The following is a 21,405-nucleotide window of genomic DNA, read 5'->3' as shown; positions in this document are numbered from 1 at the left end:
TTTTTATTCTAAATGAAGTCCATTTCAGCGAATAACAATGGGATTGCTAAACTAGCATTTTGCCAAAGAGTAGTTCAACTTTAATGGTTGTCAGACATGGTTCTCATATCATTATGGATACATAACCTGTTTTTGTACAGTGGAACCTTGGTTTATGAACACCTCGGTTTACGAATTTTCAGTTTACGAACGCTGCAGACCCATCTGGAACGGATTAATTCACTTTCCATTACTTTCCATGGGAAAGTTCGCTTCAGTTTATGAATGCTTCAGTTTATGAACAGACTTCTAGAACCAATTACACCCATGCTTCAGTTTAAGTACGCTTCAGGTTGAGTACTCCGCAGACTCGTCTGGAACGGATTAATCCACTTTCCATTACTTTCAATGGGAAAGTTCGCTTCAGTTTATGAACAGACTTCTGGAACCAATTGTGTTCATAAACTGAGGTACCACTGTATTTTGTCTTCATAGCAGCCATTCCTGAAAAATATGTATCGAAAAGATATTTCCTACCAAATGGCAGCAGCACAGATATTGCTTCATCAGCAAGCTCTGGATACTCTGTGGCAACATGAAAGCAAAATTCAGAGCACCTCATTTACAAAAGTTATCTTAGATGGCAATTGAAGGAGCTGTTCTTTTGCACAATGAAGACTTCATGACATCAGTTGCAAATGGGTTTTGCACCTACTCAACCTTCTCAGTTTCTAAGGAGACTTCAAATTACCATTGACTTAACTAACTTTGGCAGCAGGTTCAGTGATGGTTCACTTGTACAGGGAGTTTCTTTGAGTGATTAGTATAGCTCATCTGTGATGCACAGCTGCCAAAGGAGCGCCTTGTGGTGACTGGATCTGCCAGCAGACAGCAGTTCCCAAGTGTTACAGTGTAAGACCTGAGCCATCCGGATGTTCAGAGACATGTGTTTATTCAGATCCTGACCCACTTGTGGGTCATGACCCATAGGTTGGGAAACAGTGATTCAGATGAACTTGAATTGAACTGTGAACTGGATGGTGGTGAATTGGAATTAGTGCCTTTTGGGCTTCTTGAACTTGTTCCTTTTAAAAATGAATTCCCAAGTGGCTATCTCATTTTTGTTCTTATAGCAAGAAAATGCTTTTTGGGAGGGGATAAGGTGGGAGGAGGGAGGGGGGAGGTCAAACCCAACTTATAATGGACCCCCTTTGATTCTCAACGCCCACGGGTCCTACTGGTGGCAGAAGTGGACGGGTGGGTGGAGGGAAATTGAAGGGACAGTGTTATATTGTATGTTTTGTGTGTCTTGTTTGTATAAAAAATTAATAAAATTGTTATTAAAAAAGAAAAGAAAATGCTTTTTATCCTCCGGCAGGAAAATAATGAAAAAAAGGCATTCATGTACATCGGTAGAAATAGAATAGATTTGGACCTTGTCATGAAATTTGGCACAGAATAGTGGATGAAGAAGGACTCAATAGCAGCTTGCATGTGGGTCGCAAGATAGGTAATGCATGTATTAGGAATCAAGTTTTGAAGCCTGTGTCCAGTTTTGTCCCAGAAAAACTGGGGACTAAGAAACAAGAAGTGAGCAGAGCTGGCTGGTGCTGCCATCCATTTATTATAATTATGATATAAATATCATAATTATTCTGCCACTCCTGTCAAAGGGGCCCAGGGCAGCAGACACAGGAAAAGTAAAACAGTGTCAGACTAGTGGGTTTAACTCCGCGAAAGGTTACACTCTTGTACCTGCTACACTGGATCTTGTGGATCTAGGGAGTTTATCCAGTGACCTATTTTAAGCAGGAAAGCAGTTGGCCTTTTGATAGCTTGTCTATTTTATGCTGACAGAAATAAGTTCACTGGAAAAAGTGTCACCCTGTGGTGGCAGGGAGAAATGACATCTACACTTTGTTTCAGTTCATGTATTAGCCTCATATGTCTAATTTTTCTTCTCTGCACTGTGACAGGCACCCATCATTTAATGTCAGCCCCATCCCATATATGCCTTGAAATATTTACCTACATTCCTTAAATCTCTGGTATTTATTCTGGCAATCGTAGTGTTATTTAACAGATTGTTTTCCTCTCTCTTTTCAGGTCTCTGGATGGCAGACTCTGAAAAGAAATGCAGTTTTAAGAGGTATGTTGACCATGTGTGCTTCTTGGGAAAAGAGCGCTTTACTGATGGAATTGGACTTCTCGCGTCTCACTTTAAATAGATGAAAGGGGAAACAGGGATTGAAAACAACAAGCACACCTAAATTGAAATCGGCGCTTTTGAAGTTCTAGTCACTATAAAAATTTGCAAAACGCTTAGTTTTACTGTAAAGAATAAAATTGCTGCTGTCCCACCAGATAGAACCTGTTTTAGCCTCAACATCAGATTTGTTATGGGTCCAGTATAAGTTGCTTTTAATGTTAGCCTTTAGTGTTAGGGTGTGACAGTTGTGTAGAAGCTCAGGGAGGATGAGGTAACTGTTTTAATCTTGAGGGGTTTTTAAATGTAGGAATACTTTTTTTATTCAACTGAAATATCTCGACACTCTTTCACATAAAGAATGTCAATGGAGATCCCCAAATCTATTTGAATTGCATCACTATAAAATATTTGAACTTACCCTCCTAACTGGAAATAGGGAATTCCTGTCAGTGGCAAGGACTCCTTCATGCTCTGATTCCTGCCACAAGAAATGTTTAATGTGTTCAAAGTTTTGGAAATATCGCAGAAGAGTCTTTGTGTGGTTAAGTTATCCTTGCAAGGCTACTGAGAGTCACCCAAACTCTAAGCTAACCCTGCTTCTTCTGGGGTAGTTTGTCCATCAGCCTGCACTCATCTCTCACCTGTGAATCCTAGAGGCTGTCAGCATGCAACAGCGACCACACCCTGGGAACGGCTTCGGCTAGCTGGCTAAACCAGGTGAGGGTAGCCGATGTGACTCAACCATTGATGAGTTAGGGACTTCCCTTGCATGTGAAGACAGACTCCTGCAGATTGAGCAGACAAGACTAGTATTGTCTCCAACAGTCAAGGAGATGGTTTCTGCACATGCTGCAGAGGGAAGTGAGGGGCAGATGGGGCTCATCCAGCTGGAAAGGTAGCCCACCTAGGAGAAGGAAAACTCTGATGCTAAATCTCTGCTGCCTTGTGGAATACCTTCAGGAGAAGAAAAGGCAAAGGAGCAGGGCTTTTTTTTTTCTGCCGGAACTTGCCGGAAGTCAGTTTCAGCACCTCTCAAGTGGGCGCTATTGCCGTTCTAAGAGAATGAGGGAGGTTTTCATGGTGAGTCCTGGCACGTCTTTTTTTTTAAAAAGCACTGCTAAGGACTTGGAGTAAACCCAAGACAAATCCAGAGTGGAGACCCTAAGACAGTTGGATGGTGACTTGTACACCTCCTTCTGGCAACTCCTGCCACCAAGTTGGTGCCAGACATATTGCTCTGCTTTCCTTTGAAACCCCATCAGCGAGGCTGGGGTGGTGGTGTCCTGTCTTCTGGGCAGCCCAGGACCTCCATACACACTGCCCAGGCTTACACCCCGGGGTGGTTACTTCAGTACTGCTAGTGCAGTAGCTTGACTTCACCCCCAGAGGTGCATTCCATTGTCTCTTGAGACAGATGGATACCAATGAAAAGCACTATGCCATGGGAACTAGGAAATTGCTGTTTTCAGAAGCAGAAAAGCCTGAGATTATCTTGGGGCCAAACTAGATATGATCAGGGGAGAGTAAGTATTAGCTCTCCCACTCTTTATTTATTGGACGAGTGAAACCAACCAATGCTTCCCTCTGCGAGGGAGCCTTCCCAGACCCGCTGAAACCGCTTCTTAAAAAAAAATAAAAATTAGACCCGGCCAATATGGCCAACTATCGCCCAGTCTCAAATCTACCATTCTTTGGCAAGGTGATTGAGCGGGTGGTTGCTAAACAACTCCAAGCACACCTGGAGGATGCGGACCATTTAGATTCCTTCCAGTTGGAATTCAGGCCTCACCATGGGACTGAAACTGCCTTGGTTGCGCTGGTCGATGATCTTTGGTGGGCTAGGGACAAAGGTGAGAGCTGTTTCCTAGTTCTGCTGGATCTCTCAGTGGCCTTTGACACCATTGACCATAACATCCTTCTGGACCAGGGGTTCCCAAACTGAGGCCGGATGTGGCCCGCACGAACCAGTTGTGCGGCCCCCAATGACCCCTGCCGCCTCCTGGCGCTGCCTGCTCTTATTGGCGCGCTGCGGTGCGGTTGCCCATCTCCGTGTTGGCACAGCGCCGGAAATAGCTTATGTGCACGTGCGGGCCGGAGGGCAGGGGAACACGCTCCCATACGCATGCGCACAAGCTATTTCTGGTGCCGCGCCGACCCGGAAGTGCACTGGAAATGATGCCTGCGCATGTGCAGAAGCAATTTCCGGCGCAGCACCGTGCTAGAAAAAGCAATTGTGTGCGCGTATAGGAGCGCGTTCCCCCGCCCTCTGACCCGCCACGTGATCAGCGCCGGAGGAAGCGGCCCGAAGCCGGGTAAGTTTGGGGGCCCCTGTTCTGGACTGTCTAGAGGGTCTGGGAGCTGGGGGCACTGTTATACAGTGGTTCCGCTCCTTTCTCCTGGGCCGTGTCCAGAAAGTGGTGTTGGGGGATGAGTGTTCAGACCCCTGGGCTCTCACTTGTGGGGTGCCTCAGGGTTCCGTCCTCTCCCCCATGCTTTTTAATATCTATATGAAGCCGCTGGGTGTTTATCAGTATGCAGATGACACCCAGCTCTACCTCTCTTTTAAATCAGAACCAGTGAAGGTGGTGAAAGTCCTGTGTGAGTGCCTGGAGGTGGTTGGAGGATGGTTGGCAGCTAACAGATTGAGGTTGAATCCTGACACGACAGAAGTACTGTTTTGGGGGGACATGGAGGCGCAGGTTAATTCTGTGTCCAGGGCGGCTGTCTACCAGCTCCATCTGGTACACAGGCTGAGACCCTACCTGCCTGCGGACTGTCTCGCCAGAGTGGTGCATGCTCTATGAATCTCCCGCTTGGACTACTGCAATGCACTCTACATGGGGCTATCTTTGAAGGTGACCCGGAACTGCAATTATTCCAGAATGCAGCAGCTAGATTGGTGACTGGGAGTGGCCGCCGGGACCACATAACACTGAGAGACCTACATTGGCTCCCAGTATGTTTCCGAGCACAATTCAAAGTGTTGGTGCTGACCTTTAAAGCCCTAAACAGCCTTGGTCGTGTATACCTGAAGGAGCGTCTCCACCTCCATCATTCAGCCCGGACACTGAGATCCAGCGCCGAGGGCCTTCTGACGGTTCCCTCATTGCAAGAAGTGAGTTTACAGGGAACCAGACGGAGGGCCTTCTCGGTAGTGGTGCCTGCCCTGTGGAATGCCCTCCTATCAGATGTCAAGGAAATAAGCAGCTATCCTATTTTTAAAAGACATCTGAAGGCAGCCCTGTTTAGGGAAGTTTTTAATATTTAATGCTGTATTGTTTTTAACACTCGATTGGGAGCCGCCCAGAGTGGCTGGGAAAATTCAGCCAGATGGGTGGGGTATAAATAATAAATTATTATTATTATTAATTTTAAAATAACAATTTAAATACAATTAGAAGTGTAGGCATCCATTTGAGACAATGTGTTAACCCTATTCTCTCTGTAACATTTTCCTATTAGGCTGCTATTTGCCCTGCAAGAGAAAACAAAGCATACAGGTATCCATATTATTAATAGCTTCAGAAGATGATTTTCACTTAAACAACAGCACAGAGTAAAGGGTTTAACATACCCACCCCACTGCAGTTCCAATCAAATTCCCCAATGTACTCCTGCAACTGTTGTTAAACTGTAAAAGTATGTACATTGGATGTCCTCTTGTGGTCTTCTGTTGTCCTGCAAACCCTTTGACAAGTGTCATATTCTGTGTAGGATTCCCCAGGTATGGAACTGCAGAAGACTGCAGGCCTGGTTGTTGTTGCTGCTGCTGTTCATTCTCCTAAGCACAGTTAGTGCCCACTTCCCCTGAAGCACATGAATTTTCTGTTTGCATTTATTAGCTAAGATTATGCTGTTTATCTTGAGGATTAGATGAGTTTGTTTAGCATTACTTCTAGGCATCTGATATCTCAGATCTCTGGGGCACTGCTTTATATGGTGCCAGAGTATGGCTTATCATATTCCCACACCCACCTTGCTCCTTCCCAGGCTTTTTTAGGTCAGCACAAGACAGGAGATAAGCCAAAGTTTTGCTTATTGTGTTGTCTGAACCCAGAATTGTTGTTAAGGAGGAGATAGTGTACAACTTCCAGAGCTGTGAAAGGACTGAACTTTGGCTATTGTCATGTTCTCAGCATCATGGCTGGCCAGTTTGGCAATGTTGTGGAGATGATATGGCAAAGTTTGAAATGGATGTTTGAGCTGGATACCGCGATTGGGGGGGGGCGCTATTTACTCTGACTCAGATCTGCCCCATTACACACAGACTCAGAGTATCAGACATAATGAAACCACCTTCTTCTTTCTTTGGTGATCACTCGTAGCCGAGTAAGATTGTCTTCCATGAACTTAACAGTGAGTCCATAAGTGACTATGGAGGCCAATTCTGGATCCACACATCCTTCCATAGTGGGGACATAGGTTTCCAGACAGGAGTTGATCATGGTGAGGGTTTGCCAAATGTGCCTTCCTCTTAGCACGTTTCTCCCTTTTGTCCTGAGTTTGAGTGTCTACAAAGTCCATGACACCTTTGGTAAAGGCAGCATCTTCCACCATGTGAGCAGGAAGAAACCAGCAACCAAATGCTGTTGGCATCCCTGCACTCAGAGGTAGAGTTTGCCCTGGCAGCACATATTCCTTGCAAGTACATTTTTGATTGCAGCATGTAAAGAGAAGGAAGGAGGCCTGCAGAGAAGAGAGCATAGAGCCCTCTTTGAGATAAGAACTCAAGACTCACTGAAGGAGTAGAAGTGTCTTTTGCCAAGCAGGGAAAGGGAAGTACCAGATTAGAGGGCAAAGGAAACTGTAACCACTTCCTGACAACAGTGCCCTCCATTAGCTCACTGTATAGGGCACAAGGTAGGGAAACTGGAGTTTGAACCTCACCAGGGGGAATAGGGAGAAGATGACCCACACTGGAGACACTACTCAGCAGTTCCCTATTGGCAGCAGACAGGAAACAGATGCACCCTGACGCATTGGTTTCCCTCAGCATTGAGACCCAGTCACGTGTGCCAGAAGTACATAGGTTGCAGATGAAGCCTGGCGGAACAAGTGGCATTCTCATGGAGGGGGTCTGAAAGTAGATCATACCAGGGAGAGGGTTTTACCGCCTTCCGGCAGTAAAAGAGCATGAGTGCACAATCTTGACCAGATGCCAGTCCTATTGAATTCAGTGGGGCTTACCCTGAGGAAAGGGGGTTAGGATTGCAGCCAAATCGTAGTGAACAGCACCTGGGATGGAAGAGAGCCTGAAAAGAAATGTCTGTGGCATAACCAGTTACTCCAGGAGGGCTGCTGCGGTGCCCCTCGTGGCTCACAACTTCATGTTGATACTGAGAACAAAGAGTGGCTGGAAGAAGTATCCTGGGAACAGGCAGGGGCACCCTGATTGCTGGTCATGGGGTGCTCTTCCTTGGGGCCTACGTGGAATGGATACCCCATTCCTTGTAGGCCATGGGGAAAGCCCACCCCATGAAAGCTTGGTACCTGTGGGCCCATGGAGAGCAAGAGGCATCTGCTGCCAGACTATAGTACCTGCATCTCCTCAAGCACAGTTGGTGTTTGTAAGAGAAGACTGAGTGCCTCTTTCCCCCACCCGCCATAAGTGCTGCCATGAGGGAAGCCATCCTTCTCCCTGTCTCATGGGAGTTTGCAGTGGAACTGTGTGTGTGCGCTCAAAGAGCATGTCTTGATCCATATGTCCAGGCTGTGATCCAGCAAGGCAGAAGTGTTTGGGCCAGCAGTATCAGTGTATGGAATGGAGTGCCATGCCTTTACCAACAAATAGTTTACCTATATGTGCGGATGCCTTGTACGGAAGAGACTGTTTCTTGCTGCTCTGGCTATGGGGGTGGGTGGGGAGCAAGCAATACAGTTCAGACAAGACACAGTATTAACATATAGCAAAGTGGGGGGTGGTGAAAGACATAGGAGACAGTTGAATCAGTCATACTTTGTGGCATACAGCCCCCCCCTCCTCCTCCGGCGTTAAGGACCTGTCATGGAGAATTGCCTATGCTGATTTTTCTTGGAAAGTTTGGCTTTGATGGATATGCAGTACTTTCATCGGACATAAAAACATATGAATGATTCATTTCTAACAATCTACACAATAATTTGTAGGAGGCCTCTTAAGGGGAGAGAATAGTTAATCATAAAAAGAAAAGAATTTCCCCCTCCCCTAAGAATCTTTGAGTTTGGCTCCTGCTAGCTAGTTTTATTGAGTGACATGTACATTTATCAGGAATGTACATGTACATTTATCAGGAAAGGAAAATGGTCAGTGCAGAATTATCTTAAAGTAATCTGAAGACACAAGTACATTGAATTACCCTTACTGCAATGAAATTATGAAATGTGTTCCAAAATAAAATTGAATTAAAGTGTTTTCTGAGCCAAAGTGTCTCAGCAGTTCTTACTGAAAAAGCATGTTAATTTGGTGACACCTGCCACGTAGGATACCATTGCAACAGATGGTAAAACTAGCTCCCCCCCCTTTTTAATTATTTAATGCTATACTCTTCTTTTTCCAGTGCAGATTTTCCCAGTGAGGAAATGTGAGCAGGTGTTTTTATCCTACTTATAAGTTTTAATATGTCATACTTCAGCTGCTTTCAGGGAACTTTGAGTTTGTATATTTTTAAGGAGCCAAACTTGCCCATCAAATTTGGGTAACATTCTTGAGAGATTTTAACAGTTTGTTTTGTCAGGGTCCCCCCTACCCCTGCCCTTCCAAATTTAGGGTTCAGGGATTTATTCTCGATGAAAGTGCACATGCATGCATTACACACAGGCATGCAGAGGCTTCAGATGACATGGAGACTTGTTGTAACTTCTGTTCCAAGGCCCCAGTTGAAAGAAGGAAGATGACTAACCATTCCTTACTGTCTTACGCTACCAACATACACATAAGTCCCCTCCCCAAAGTTACACAGACTTCTGATTCATGGATAATAAAATATGTAACATCTGTCCCCTGAGGCAGACTTTCAACAATTCCTTCCAGACCCAGCGACTCCAAATTCCTAGATACTGGATTCATATCATGCTGCTTTTTAACTGACCTGCTGCAGTCAGCTGCAGGTTATATCAGTCTAAGGTAATTTCAACAACAGATCAACTTTTACAGTTCAGTCGTATACATTCCTACTCAGAGGTAAGCTCCATTACAACATCATGACCTAGGAAGCTGCCTTATACTTAGACTGTTGACCCACCTAGCTCAGAATTGTCTACTGTGACTGGCAGTGACTCTCCAGGGTTTGTGTGATAGAATCATGTGAGACTGTACTCAGTAACGTGGGGATTTAGGGAAGTTTTTGAAATTCATGCTAGTAATTCATTCTAATTTGGGATCCTGCAATCCGTACTACCATCACTGCCCCCAACTGCAATCTGAAGTGGTGCAGTCCAGGAACCTTACTCCTGAGAACTAGGCCCCAATTAAACCTGATTGTGTAGAATGTCACAAACTTAGTTGCGAATAAATATTGCAGCATTGGGTCTAGAGTACCAAATGTTGAACTTGCCTTTAGTAATTGGATTGGATAGTTCAGTGGATATTCATTCTCATTTTCTTAAACCAGGACCTTTCTTTTCAAGTAAAACATTGTTAGGAAGAAAGCTACATTGAAAAACCTAATCACTCTCTGTATTGCAGGCTTATCATGAATGTCAAATATTTAAATTTGCAAAGGCCACTTACATCCACACTTGGAAAAACTGATGGCCCTGTTTTTCTTGCAGACACCAAAGATGCTGACGAGGAAGATTAAGCTTTGGGACATCAATGCCCATATAACCTGCCGCCTTTGCAATGGTTATCTTATTGATGCTACCACTGTAACGGAATGCTTGCATACCTGTGAGTATTAATATATCTACCCATAGTGATGTTTCATCTGATGTAAGATTAGTGGGTTGGGTATTTTTCATTGTTCGATACATCCTCTCTGCCTGCTTCTTCTAGCTCTGTAATGTTTCAGAGTCAAATGTCAAATACCAAGCTTCTCTCCACCCACGCCCCCATTCAGGATCAGATCGTGGGTGAAGACAGATTCTGATTACAGATAAAATCCATATTCTGGCTGGATAAGATGTTACTTTCTGCTGGGAAGGACATAGCAGAGGTCCCTGTAAGCCCGAGGCTAACTCTTATGTGAATACAAGCATATGCTATGGTCCTTCTTTTCGTAGTAGGGGAGAGTGTAAATGAATGATGCCAAGTAATGTTCTGCTTTACTTTGAAGGTGAGGGCAATGGTATATTATGGTCAGCTTTTAGGAATGCTGAAAAGTGGGATTGTATTGAAAGATAAGGTGTATTGGAGAATTAATGATGGTGGTGATGTTTGAAGCGGCACATAATCCAAGGTTTATTGCTGGTAATAAATCAGGTTCTTCTTTCCCTCATATGAACCAGTAGTGAAGATCTAAAAAGAAGGATGAGGGGGAGTTTGTTCATATTTTGCAAATGGTATTTGAAAGAAAAAGAAATATGGAGATTTAGTTCATGTGATATATACTTAATTATGAGTTGTTTGCTGTGCCGATTTGTAAGCCTTAGATCAATACTCCTAATGTAAACCTAAACTAAAGACTTTCAGGAACTGTTGTGTGAAACTGTACAAGGCATAACTCTGGACAAGAGGGAGACAAGATAGGTTTGCAACTCTTGCTCATGTAGCCATAACATGTAGCCACCTGCCCCTTGTTAGGTCACATTCATTCCCAGTTTGGGTGCTTGTGGCATATTCTGTTATGAGTGCTAAGGTCCTTATGACATTTAGTCTAGTCAAGTTTTGTGGGATCAATTTCAATCTGTTACCTCCGAGGATGTGGACAGGCTGCTTAGACGAATGAAACCAACCACCTGTCTCCTTGATCCTTGTCCATCCTGGCTTATAAAAGCTAGCCAGGAAGGGCTGGGCGATGGGCTTCGCAGGTTGGTAAATGCTTCTCTCCATGAGGGAGCTTTCCCAGACCCGCTGAAAGAGGCGGTTATTAAACCGCTTCTTAAAAAACCATCTTTAGATCCGGCCAATATGGCCAACTATCGCCCAGTCTCAAATCTTCCATTCTTGGGCAAGGTGATTGAGCGAGTGGTTGCGGAACAACTCCAGGCACGCCTGGAAGAAGCGGACCATTTGGATCCCTTCCAGTCAGGATTCAGGCCTCATCATGGGACTGAAACTGCCTTGGTCGCACTGGTCGATGATCTCCGGCGGGCTAGGGACAAAGGTAAGAGCTGTTTCCTTGTTCTGCTGGATCTCTCAGCGGCTTTTGACACCATCGACCATAACATCCTTCTGGACCGTCTAGAGGGCTTGGGAGCTGGGGGCACTGTCATGCAGTGGTTCCGCTCCTTCCTCCTGGGCCGTGTTCAGAAAGTGGTGGTGGGGGATGAGTGTTCAGACCCCTGGGCGCTCAGTTGTGGGGTGCCTCAGGGTTCTGTCCTCTCCCCCATGCTTTTTAACATCTATATGCAGCCGCTGGGAGAGATCATCAGGGGGTTTGGGCTGGGTGTCCATCAGTATGCTGATGATACCCAGCTCTACCTCTCTTTTAAATCAGAACCAGTGAAGGCGGTGAAGGTCCTGTGTGAGTGCTTGGAGGCGGTTGGAGGATGGATGGCGGCTAACAGATTGAGATTGAATCCTGACAAGACAGAAGTACTGTTTGTGGGGGACAGGAGGCGGGCGGGTGTGGAGGACTCCCTGGTCCTGAATGGGGTAACTGTGCCCCTGAAAGACCAGGTGCGCAGCCTGGGAGTCATTTTAGACTCACAGCTGTCCATGGAGGCACAGGTCAACTCCGTGTCCAGGGCAGCTGTTTATCAGCTCCATCTGGTACACAGGCTGAGTCCCTACCTGCCCAGTGACTGTCTCTCCAGAGTGGTGCATGCTCTAGTTATCTCTCGCTTGGACTACTGCAATGCGCTCTACGTGGGGCTACCTTTGAAGGTGACCCGGAAACTACAACTAATCCAGAATGCGGCAGCTAGACTGGTGACTGGGAGCGGCCGCCGAGATCACATAACACCGGTCCTAAAAGACCTACATTGGCTCCCAGTACGTTTCCGAGCACAATTCAAAGTGTTGGTGTTGACCTTTAAAGCCCTAAACGGCCTCGGTCCGGTATACCTGAAGGAGCGTCTCCACCCCCATCGTTCTGCCCGGACACTGAGGTCCAGCTCCGAGGGCCTTCTGGCGGTTCCCTCATTACGAGAAGCAAAGTTACAGGGAACCAGGCAGAGGGCCTTCTCGGTAGTGGCACCCACCCTGTGGAATGCCCTCCCACTAGAGGTCAAAGAGAACAATTACCAGACCTTTAGAAGGCATCTCAAGGCAGCCCTGTTTAGGGAAGCTTTTAATGTTTGATGGATTTCTGTATTTTAGAATTTCTGTTTTTTTGGAAGCCGCCCAGAGTGGCTGGGGGAACCCAGCCAGATGGGCGGGGTATAAATAATAAATTATTATTATTATTATTATTATTATTATTATTATTATTTGAAAGACACCTTTGATAGGTGATAGCTTATTAGTGTATTTAAACTTCATAGAATTTGCCATTTATATAGTGCTTCCAAAACACTGATCCCCCCCCTCCTACTCAGAAGCTCCTCTTCTTTTCCCATTTCCTTTCCCTCCAAAGGAACTTCCAGTCTTTGCAAGAGAGCAATAAATATTTTAAGAAATAATAAAATTGAACCATCATCTTGGTCTATCTGGACTTTCACCTTGCTGTCTCTCTTCCATGGCTTTAGTCATATGCTTTTTGTTGAATTTTAATGCAATAGGATAGCTGGGTAATCGTGTGGGTGTGAATCTTGTTTTGTCAATTGGTCCTCATTGCTTTGCATATATCTCCCTCCCCTCCCTCCTTGCAAACCAGGCTTCCCTCTAAAGGCTCACAGTGCCTCATTCTGGATGTTATTAAGCCTTGAGCTTGTTTCTGCTAAAATGTGCATCATTTTTTGTGAGATGTAGATGGCACTGTTTAACCGCAGGAGCCAGGCACCAGTATTGCCAAGGTTTCAAAGCCATTGTAGGGCAGTTGGCTAAATGCAAGCGGACGGTGGTTTAGGTATCCTTTTGCTGTACCTACAACTCTGCTGTTAACGTCACTGAAATAACCTCAATATCAACTTTAGACAACCCTAAATCAGTGGTGGCACACTGTCAGATATGCTACAAATACAGGTGAAACTCGGAAAATTAGAATATCATCGAAAAGTGATTTATTTCAGTAATGCAACTTATTATTTTAAATTTTTTACAAATGCTTTCTTTTGGAAATTCCTCAGTAATAAAACAAATAGTTACAATAATACAAAAATAAACATCGCTATTACATTTCATTAATTACCGTGTTTCTCATATTATAAGACATGTCTTATATTTATTTTTTCCTCAAAAAAACACACTATGGCCTATTTTCAAGGGATGTCTTATTTTTTTCCTCCTCCTCCTGCCGCGGCCGGCATTGCTGCTGTGCCTATCACTATGTCTTATTTTTGGGGTATGGCTTATATTCCTTGAATGCTTAAAAATCCTGCTATGGCTTATTTTATGGGTATGTCTTAAAATATGAGAAACAGGGTACATTCCATTTATAATTGACCCGCCTAACGACAAATAATTACAATTGCAACAAATAAAGGCTTGGCATATCTTGCTTTGCATGTTATGCATCTATCTCATATACTGGTTTCACCTTTTAAGTTGCATTACTGAAATAAATGCACTTTTCGACGATATTCTAATTCTCCAAGTTTCACCTGTATATGTTTATAAGGAATATCCTATGTATACAGACCTCAGTTTGACTCTAAACACTAAGCAGGAAACAACTTCTTCATAACTTCATATTCTGCATTCAAACAACCTAAAAATAAATGTGTACTTTAAAAATTTAATCAGTTTAGAATTCCAAACACATGCCAGATTCTGTTGAAAAAAGCAAGCAAACAAACAAAACCCCTCCCAGTTTTATATTGCTGCTCTTCTGATCTTTCTTATCAATATTTTACCCTCCGAATTTTACCCTCTGAAGATGAATGGAAGTGCCTGAATTTATACCTTAACATTTGTATGTTAGGCAATACACCCTTATTGGGCATTATTTAGTTAAAGCTAGAAAGTGAATACAAATAGATGCTAAAATATACAGTATAATGCATTTAGATTACATTTAACTTTTTGTATTAAGAAAGCAGTTTCGTAAAGAATGAAATTTCTAGTCAGAGATGGAGAACCCCGGGCTTGGAGGCCAAAAGCTTGGAGCCTTCCAGGGCTCTCTGGCCCTCAGAAATCTCTCCAGGTCACATACGCTGGAGAGCAATGCCCCTGGCCCACCTTTGCTCACCCCTTGAGTGTTTTTTGACTGGCTGGAAAGTGCCCAGTGAACCCCAGTAATGCTGCTTACTTGCTTGGGCAGATGGAGGATAGAGAGGAATGTGTGAGTGTGAAGAAACTAGCCTACTATACAAAGGTGATATTCACATTTATGGCTCTGTTCACTTTTGCCTTGACCCACCCACACCCTGCATGTGGCCCCCAGCAGGTCACCCTGAAGGGAATGTGGCCCCCTGGCTGAGTGGAGGGCAGGTTCTCCACCCCTGGCTTAAGTGAACAGTGTTAAATATGCAACATCCATGTTTGTTCTTAGGACGGTATTAACCAAATCTTTCTATAAACAGTCTGCAGGAGTTGCTTGGTAAAGTATTTGGAAGAAAATAACACCTGTCCCACATGCAGGATAGTTATACACCAGAGCCATCCACTACAATATATTGGGTAAGTATCGTTTTAAGGTAATATGTACAGAGATCTGCTAGGTATGCCTTTTCCATCAGTGGGCTGGTTTAGAAGTGCATGTACATAATTTGGCTGCACATCACTTGATTGCATAACACAATGCAAATTATGGGGAGCCATCCTGACTTCCTTCTTTAACTTTAAATTTTACGTGAGGGATGAGTTGATGTTTCAGCGTTCATCCCAAGGGAAATTTCAATGCTCATCCCACCATCCAATGTTAAGCGATACAAATTCAGCATGGAGGTGTTTCATAGTGAAATTCACTTCTTGTTATTCTCTCTCTCTTTTTTGGCCAGTCATGACAGAACAATGCAAGATATTGTTTACAAACTTGTTCCAGGTCTTCAGGAAGGTAAGTGAACAATATACTCTTCGCTAAACATTTACATATGATTAAAACTTTTCAATATGGTGTTTGGAGGTAATGGTTCTGTCAGGGGATTGTTGCGGTTGCTCTCGAGTAAAGACGCTCCAGTCCGATCTGTCTTTTAAGGTTTTATTGTGCATACCATTTACAGTGCAGAGATAGCAGAAAACATGACCTCCTAGTCACTCACAGAATCCGGCAATGGCGCCCTTCTGCTTCGGGGCCAGCATAATAGCTTGGGGACCATGAAATGCCGCCCCCTAAACCTGCATTTGGGCACATGCCTCAATTCGGGCGCCGGAAGCGGCTGGACTCCCTCTTCCACCTGTTGCTTTGGGAAGTGCAGGGGCTCTGATACATCGCTGAGCCTTCCTTCCTCCACTAGTTGGCTGGGGCAGTGCAAGGGCTCTGATACATCGCTGAGCCTTCCCTCCATTCCGCTCCATTCCTCATTCCTCCCCGCCTGACCCGCTGCTCCTGCTCTCGCTGGGCGAAGTGCTGGTCAGGATGACGGGGGGAGGCTCCCTGTAGGGAGTCCCCCTGACAGGTTCGCTTTTTTAAATAAAACAACATGAAATAATGGATGGCACGATCTAGTTCTAGGTTGTTTTTATGGGGTTGCTTCAGCAACTAAGGGCCAATCAGCATGTTTCAGTGGAGCTCCATGCTTGTAAAAGTTACTGGGATGGCTTTGGTGGTTTCAGGTTTGGACTGGGAGAGAGGGGAGGTCCCCCAGTACTGTGGCCCCAAGTCAGATCACTTCTGCAGAGCTGCTGTTAGCCTGTAGAAGAGAAAACTAATCTCTTGGTTGATTTTACAGAAAAAAAGTTATGTTGGGAGCTCCAGACATGAGGCACCAATGTAATATGTAGTTTGGCCCTCAAGATACTGCAGCCAGGAAAATTCATTGCAGTGGGGGTGCCTCATATTTGCACATGTGTTTCTGTGAGAAATTTTAGCAAGTGGGGATGTTTACTGGTTTTTACTTTATTTGAATGGGCCCAGAGAAGTAGCAGGATAACTAAAGGCCTTTGGGAATTTTATTTTATTTATTAGCTAAATACATATAACCACCCTTCACCTGAAAATATATAACACAACATATATAACCAAAAAACAAAAGCAAACCAATAGCACCCCCTCCCACAAACACATCTGGAAGACCATAGATTTTTTTAATCAGCCAAAGGTCTGGTTATAGAAGAATGTTTTCGCCTGGCGCCTAAATGTCCAAATGTCACCCTCATTTCTATCATATAAAGGACACTTACCTAAGAAGCACATGAGTAAATTTCAAAAACAAGTCTCATGGTTCAAGCATTTCTAACATTTCCCAGTGGGCTTCCTAAATTACCAGTAAACGTCAACAGCCACATAGTTTCTTACATTTCCTGCAATGCATGGTAACATAAAAGTCCTTGTGGATATGCTGCAATTTGCAATGCCTAGTTTCACTAATATGGATATTTCATACATGCGATGTGTGTACAGTAATACCATCATTACTTCTGGCTGAAAATTATTTCATAAATGAACCAGGGATGGGAGTGGGGTGGGGTGGGGGGGAGGACTTTATTTCACAGTTTGTAAAACATGAGTCCCTGCCTCAATCCTAAATCTTGCCAAGAGTCACTAACAAGTGCATGAAACAAGTGCTGGGCAATTTTAAAGTAGAAACTGAAATCCAAAAGTAGCATTCAATCATTTAAGGAATTTCTCATCGTATTAAGATGATGCATAATGAGTCACAGAAAAGCTGTCGGACATTAGAGGGTGCTCTTGATACATTTTGCTGAAAGTGTGAGAGGAGTAAATTGTTTGCTTAAGTTGATGAAGTCCACTGATCTTAGCTAAAGACACTGTTTTAAAATGTCAAACAGCGGAAATGAGAAAGCAGAGGGATTTCTACCACAAATTGGGCATGGAAGTACCAGGTGACATCAAAGGGGAGACGTGCTCAGCCAAGCAACATTTAGATTCCCACCGTAATGGTAAATAGACATTGCATGTATTTGCTACACCTGTGCTTGCAAAAGGAAATTGTTTGAACCTTCTTTATTGATTTTTAGTATGTTTGTTACCAATATATTCTGTTTCCTGAATAATATGTATGCTGTTGCTTGTAAAATGTGGGACAAATAGGTATTTCCCCACAAGTAAGCAGTTGGGAGGCTACAGCCTCCTGACCTATATATTTGCAACAAATTTTACATTCATGCCATTTTCCACAATTGATGGTACTTATGATCTTCCCCACTGGCTGTTGTATGGTCCACCCACATATATGGGTTCTGTGTTGTAGGGCATTCAGAATGCCTAGTGGTTTATAAAGATGACTACAGGTTTGACTAAGGATGACAGATCAATAGCCAATTTTTAAGTCTTTAGAGGCAATGAAACAACTTCCCTGTGATACACTTCACTGTGAGCTGCTTTCAGCAAAGCAAATTTGAGCGGTGCATGTTTTTCTGCTGTTGCAGAATGAACGTTACAGTACTTAAGTGGCATAATTGTGACATGGGTCACTGTAGTTAAGAACCTACTTCAGATGCATCAGTCAAGAATGCAGAAATTTATTTAAAGAAATAAAACGCCTAGGATCCAGCGCAAGGAATGTGTTACTGGTTCAAAGACACAAGTGGTATCCTAATATTAGTCTTGACAGTAGTGTGGGGGTGTCCATTAGTGCCCTAGTGCCAGTGGGTGCCACATGCTCTTGATGCATCTGAGCAAAGGACTGCACAAAGATCTGATGTGGGTATGGTGGAGTTCCTCTCTCTGTCCACCTTGTGGGATTTTCTTATCTGACAGAAGTACAAGGCATTAGGGGTCAGGTGTGTGTGTGGTTCTTGGCAATTGGGCAGAGTTGGCTGTCCGCATCCCACTAACTGGGAAGCTCTAAAATAAATCTAATGTAAAATTGGCTGTGCCATATAACCTTATGTTTGGGATTGATTGTGCTGCTCCACTACAGCTTGTCAAAACAGAATGCTAGTGTTGCAAGGACCTTCACGGCTTTGCAGGTAAATATGCCACCCCAAACGATTTAGCTTCTTTTTTTTAAAAAAAAATATTTTTATTAATTTTCCAATTAAAACCAATTATATCACATTCAATATTTCAAATTATACACATATATATATCAATCAAACCGAATGTTATGCCAAATCATCTGAATAATTTATTTTTGGGTTCCCATGCTTCAAGAAATTGGGAATTCCTCGCAACTGTCCACTGCCGTCTTATTTCTAAAGTTCAAATCGTCCTCCAAGCTCATAATATTCCAAATCTTCCCCTTACAGTCACATAGGTGTTTTCCACTTTCATCCGATTGTTCCAGCTGCTGAGATAAATATCAAACGAAGTTTCACAGATGTTCTTTCTCCTGTGTGAGTTAATCAGTCCAGCCTCCCCATAAATCTTCTTAGTGGAGCTCCCTGTTGCGACGAAGTAGCAGCGCCATCTTGAAAGGCTCAAATCACTTTCATTTTCTCTCATAGCCATGAAGATTTACGATTTATTTATCTTTATAGAATTTACAGCTTTTTCAGGCAGGAGACCCAAACATCCAACCATGAACTCTTGGTAAATTAATGGATCTCCTTGCCCTATAGCTGAACTTAGCTTCAGGTCGCTGCTCCAATTTAAAGTGCGTCACAGCTCATAAATCCTCCGAACGCGTCCAGAGCTCCTTCCGTCTGACTAGGGGGGGGCTTTTCTCATCGGCAACTTCACATCTTTAAGAAATATGCTCAGTAACAACAGCTATGAAGTTCAACTCACACAGTCTTTTGCTTCTCTTTCACTCCAAACAAGCCAGGACATCGCGTCCGGGAAGGTACGAGGCAACAATATGAAGAAAAAATAAAAACTTGCTTCCCTTATCGCTCCGTCCCCATCAATCCTTCTTCCAGATGCCGTACATTCTTTAACTCCTCTCACTCAGCAGCTTAAAATTCTCAGCAGTAAACAGCGCTTCTTCCCCTCCTTCTGAAGTATGTCCATAGATTTAAGCCTAATTATCTTCTTTAACCATGGAAATCCCCGCCATGCAGATTAGCGTCCGGGAGTCCTGGCCGTCGTAAGTGCTCAGCCCAAGCTCCCCCCACTCCAAAAACAGTCGGAGTGGGTCTGGGGGCATCGCGGGCCAGCGGCCCCTCTCCGTAACCCCCGGAGAGGGTAGGGGGTTGCCATTTACTCCCCTAGCAACCGCCAAATTCCTTACGAAGGTCAGAGAGATGGAAAACAGGTCCGCCATTCCTGCAGGCGGAAACCGGAACCCTCCCCAAACGATTTAGCTTCATGAAGGGCTTGATTGTAAGGAGAGAACTCTTACACAGCCTCTGCCTCTGGAGAGGAGCACAATAAATAACCCTTTGCCTACATCTCTGCTGGGGACAAATTAGCTGATAGTGGTTATGATCAGGGGCAAATTGTGGCCAGATTTGTTTTCTGGCTTCCTGTTCTCTCTTTCTGGTATACTCTAAGTTTAAAACTTCAGATGTTTCAGTCAGAAACAGGAAATGGAAGTTGTGTGCAGTTTAGCCTGCAGCCTGATCTTTTGAAATATTTGAGGTGTTGCAATGAGAAGAATGCGTAAATGTTATGTTGGGATGAAAAGTCTGAGTTTTGGTGGCTTTGCTGGTAAACTGTTTTCATTAAAAGCAGAAAGAGCACAATCAGGTTGTTGTTGGAATTATCTAAAGTTATTATAACCCATCAGAATCTTGAGGGGTTTTTTTTTAAAAAAAAAAACTTTCAAATGCCTAAGTTTGTTATGATGCACTAAAAGACATACTAGACCAGGCACCCCCAAACTGCGGCCCTCCAGATGTTTTGGCCTACAACTCCCATGATCCCTAGCTAACAGGACAAGTGGTCAGGGATGATGGGATTTGTAGTCCAAAACATCTGGAGGGCCGAAGTTTGGGGATGCCTGTACTACCGTGTTTCTCATATTATAAGACATGTCTTATATTTATTTTTTCCTCAAAAAACCACACTATGGCTTATTTTCAAGGGATGTCTTATTTTTTTCCTCCTCCTCCTGCCGCGGCTGGCATTGCAGCTGCGCCTATCACTATGTCTTATTTTCGGGGTATGGCTTATATTCCTTGAATGCTTAAAAATCCTGCTATGGCTTATTTTATGGGTATGTCTTAAAATATGAGAAACAGGGTAGACACATAGTGTCTTCCATGTGTAGCTTGAATTGCTCTTAATATGAATGAAATTATTGTAGCTGATAGAGCTACATAGAGCTACATCTGAAAGGGCCGAGGACTTCTTGCATATATTTCATATATGAATTTGATATCTTTAGAGTCTTCAACTTTGTCACAGATGCTCTCTGCTTTTTTTCAAAAGGGGAAACAAAAGCAGATGAGAGTACAAACAAAGAAACGTCGGAAGAGAAACAGGAAGAAGATAATGATTATCATAGAAGTGATGAGCAGGTACTGTTTAAATATTACTTTTTAATTAAGTAGATGTTTAGCTTTTGGTTTCAGGAAAGAACCAGCTAGGAGATAACGTTGTACCTTTTCAAAGAAGGCATTTGTGTGAGTAGCTATAGATGCTACGATGGGTGTGCTCATTTTTAAGAGAGAGAGGTATCCAACAAGATGCTGCATAGTGGAATTTCCCCTCTCTTTCCATCTACTCAGGGTGTCCCCTGCATGTATTCTGGGTTTCCCCTCAATCTTCCAGAGCAAATTTGGGAAGGGCACAGGAAGACACGTGGGGAAAGGAGGCAAAGTTCCATTGCAGACACATTAATCCTTTTGCTAGTGGAGCACTTTTTGGATACTCCCCAGAGTTTCAAAGGTTTCTCATCGAGTGAGTACTCAGATTCTAAAATGAAAGCAGGCTATACTTGCTGGGTATTATGATTCTTTGAAAGTGTTGGGCCCTTCGTTGCAATCACATGTAGCCAGGTTTTGTTTTCCGACATCCTAGTGTGGTTGGTTGTGGCTCCGAAAGCTCCATATACCAGTTGGATAATTGATGCAATCTTCTGTACACTTG

At 43.8% G+C, this 21,405-nt stretch overlaps 1 protein-coding gene across 14 annotated transcripts in view; it reads left to right on the top strand.

Annotated features, from left to right (window-relative positions):
* PCGF3 (polycomb group ring finger 3) overlaps positions 1-21,405 on the top strand; it is a 57,755-nt gene that overhangs the window by 25,282 nt on the left and 11,068 nt on the right. For 2 of the 14 annotated variants that reach the window (XM_060269230.1, XM_060269229.1), the window contains exons 2-8: positions 2,086-2,128; positions 5,651-5,688; positions 9,938-10,055; positions 14,891-14,987; positions 15,308-15,363; positions 17,259-17,369; positions 20,746-20,834. In XM_060269230.1, coding sequence (XP_060125213.1) covers positions 9,947-10,055; positions 14,891-14,987; positions 15,308-15,363; positions 17,259-17,369; positions 20,746-20,834 — 462 coding nt within the window. In that variant the 5' untranslated portion in view covers positions 2,086-2,128; positions 5,651-5,688; positions 9,938-9,946. Of the gene's footprint in view, positions 1-1,178; positions 10,056-14,890; positions 14,988-15,307; positions 15,364-17,258; positions 17,370-20,745; positions 20,835-21,405 lie in introns of those variants that run through there. The other 12 variants (XM_060269224.1, XM_035140945.2, XM_060269225.1 and 9 more) reach the window with 12 other exon arrangements.

The sequence above is a fragment of the Zootoca vivipara genome, chromosome 16, assembly GCF_963506605.1.
Source record: "Zootoca vivipara chromosome 16, rZooViv1.1, whole genome shotgun sequence".
In the NCBI taxonomy this organism is placed as follows: domain Eukaryota; kingdom Metazoa; phylum Chordata; class Lepidosauria; order Squamata; family Lacertidae; genus Zootoca; species Zootoca vivipara.
The sequence above is the reverse complement of the archived record's forward strand: the minus strand, read 5'-3'. Positions and strand labels throughout refer to the sequence as shown.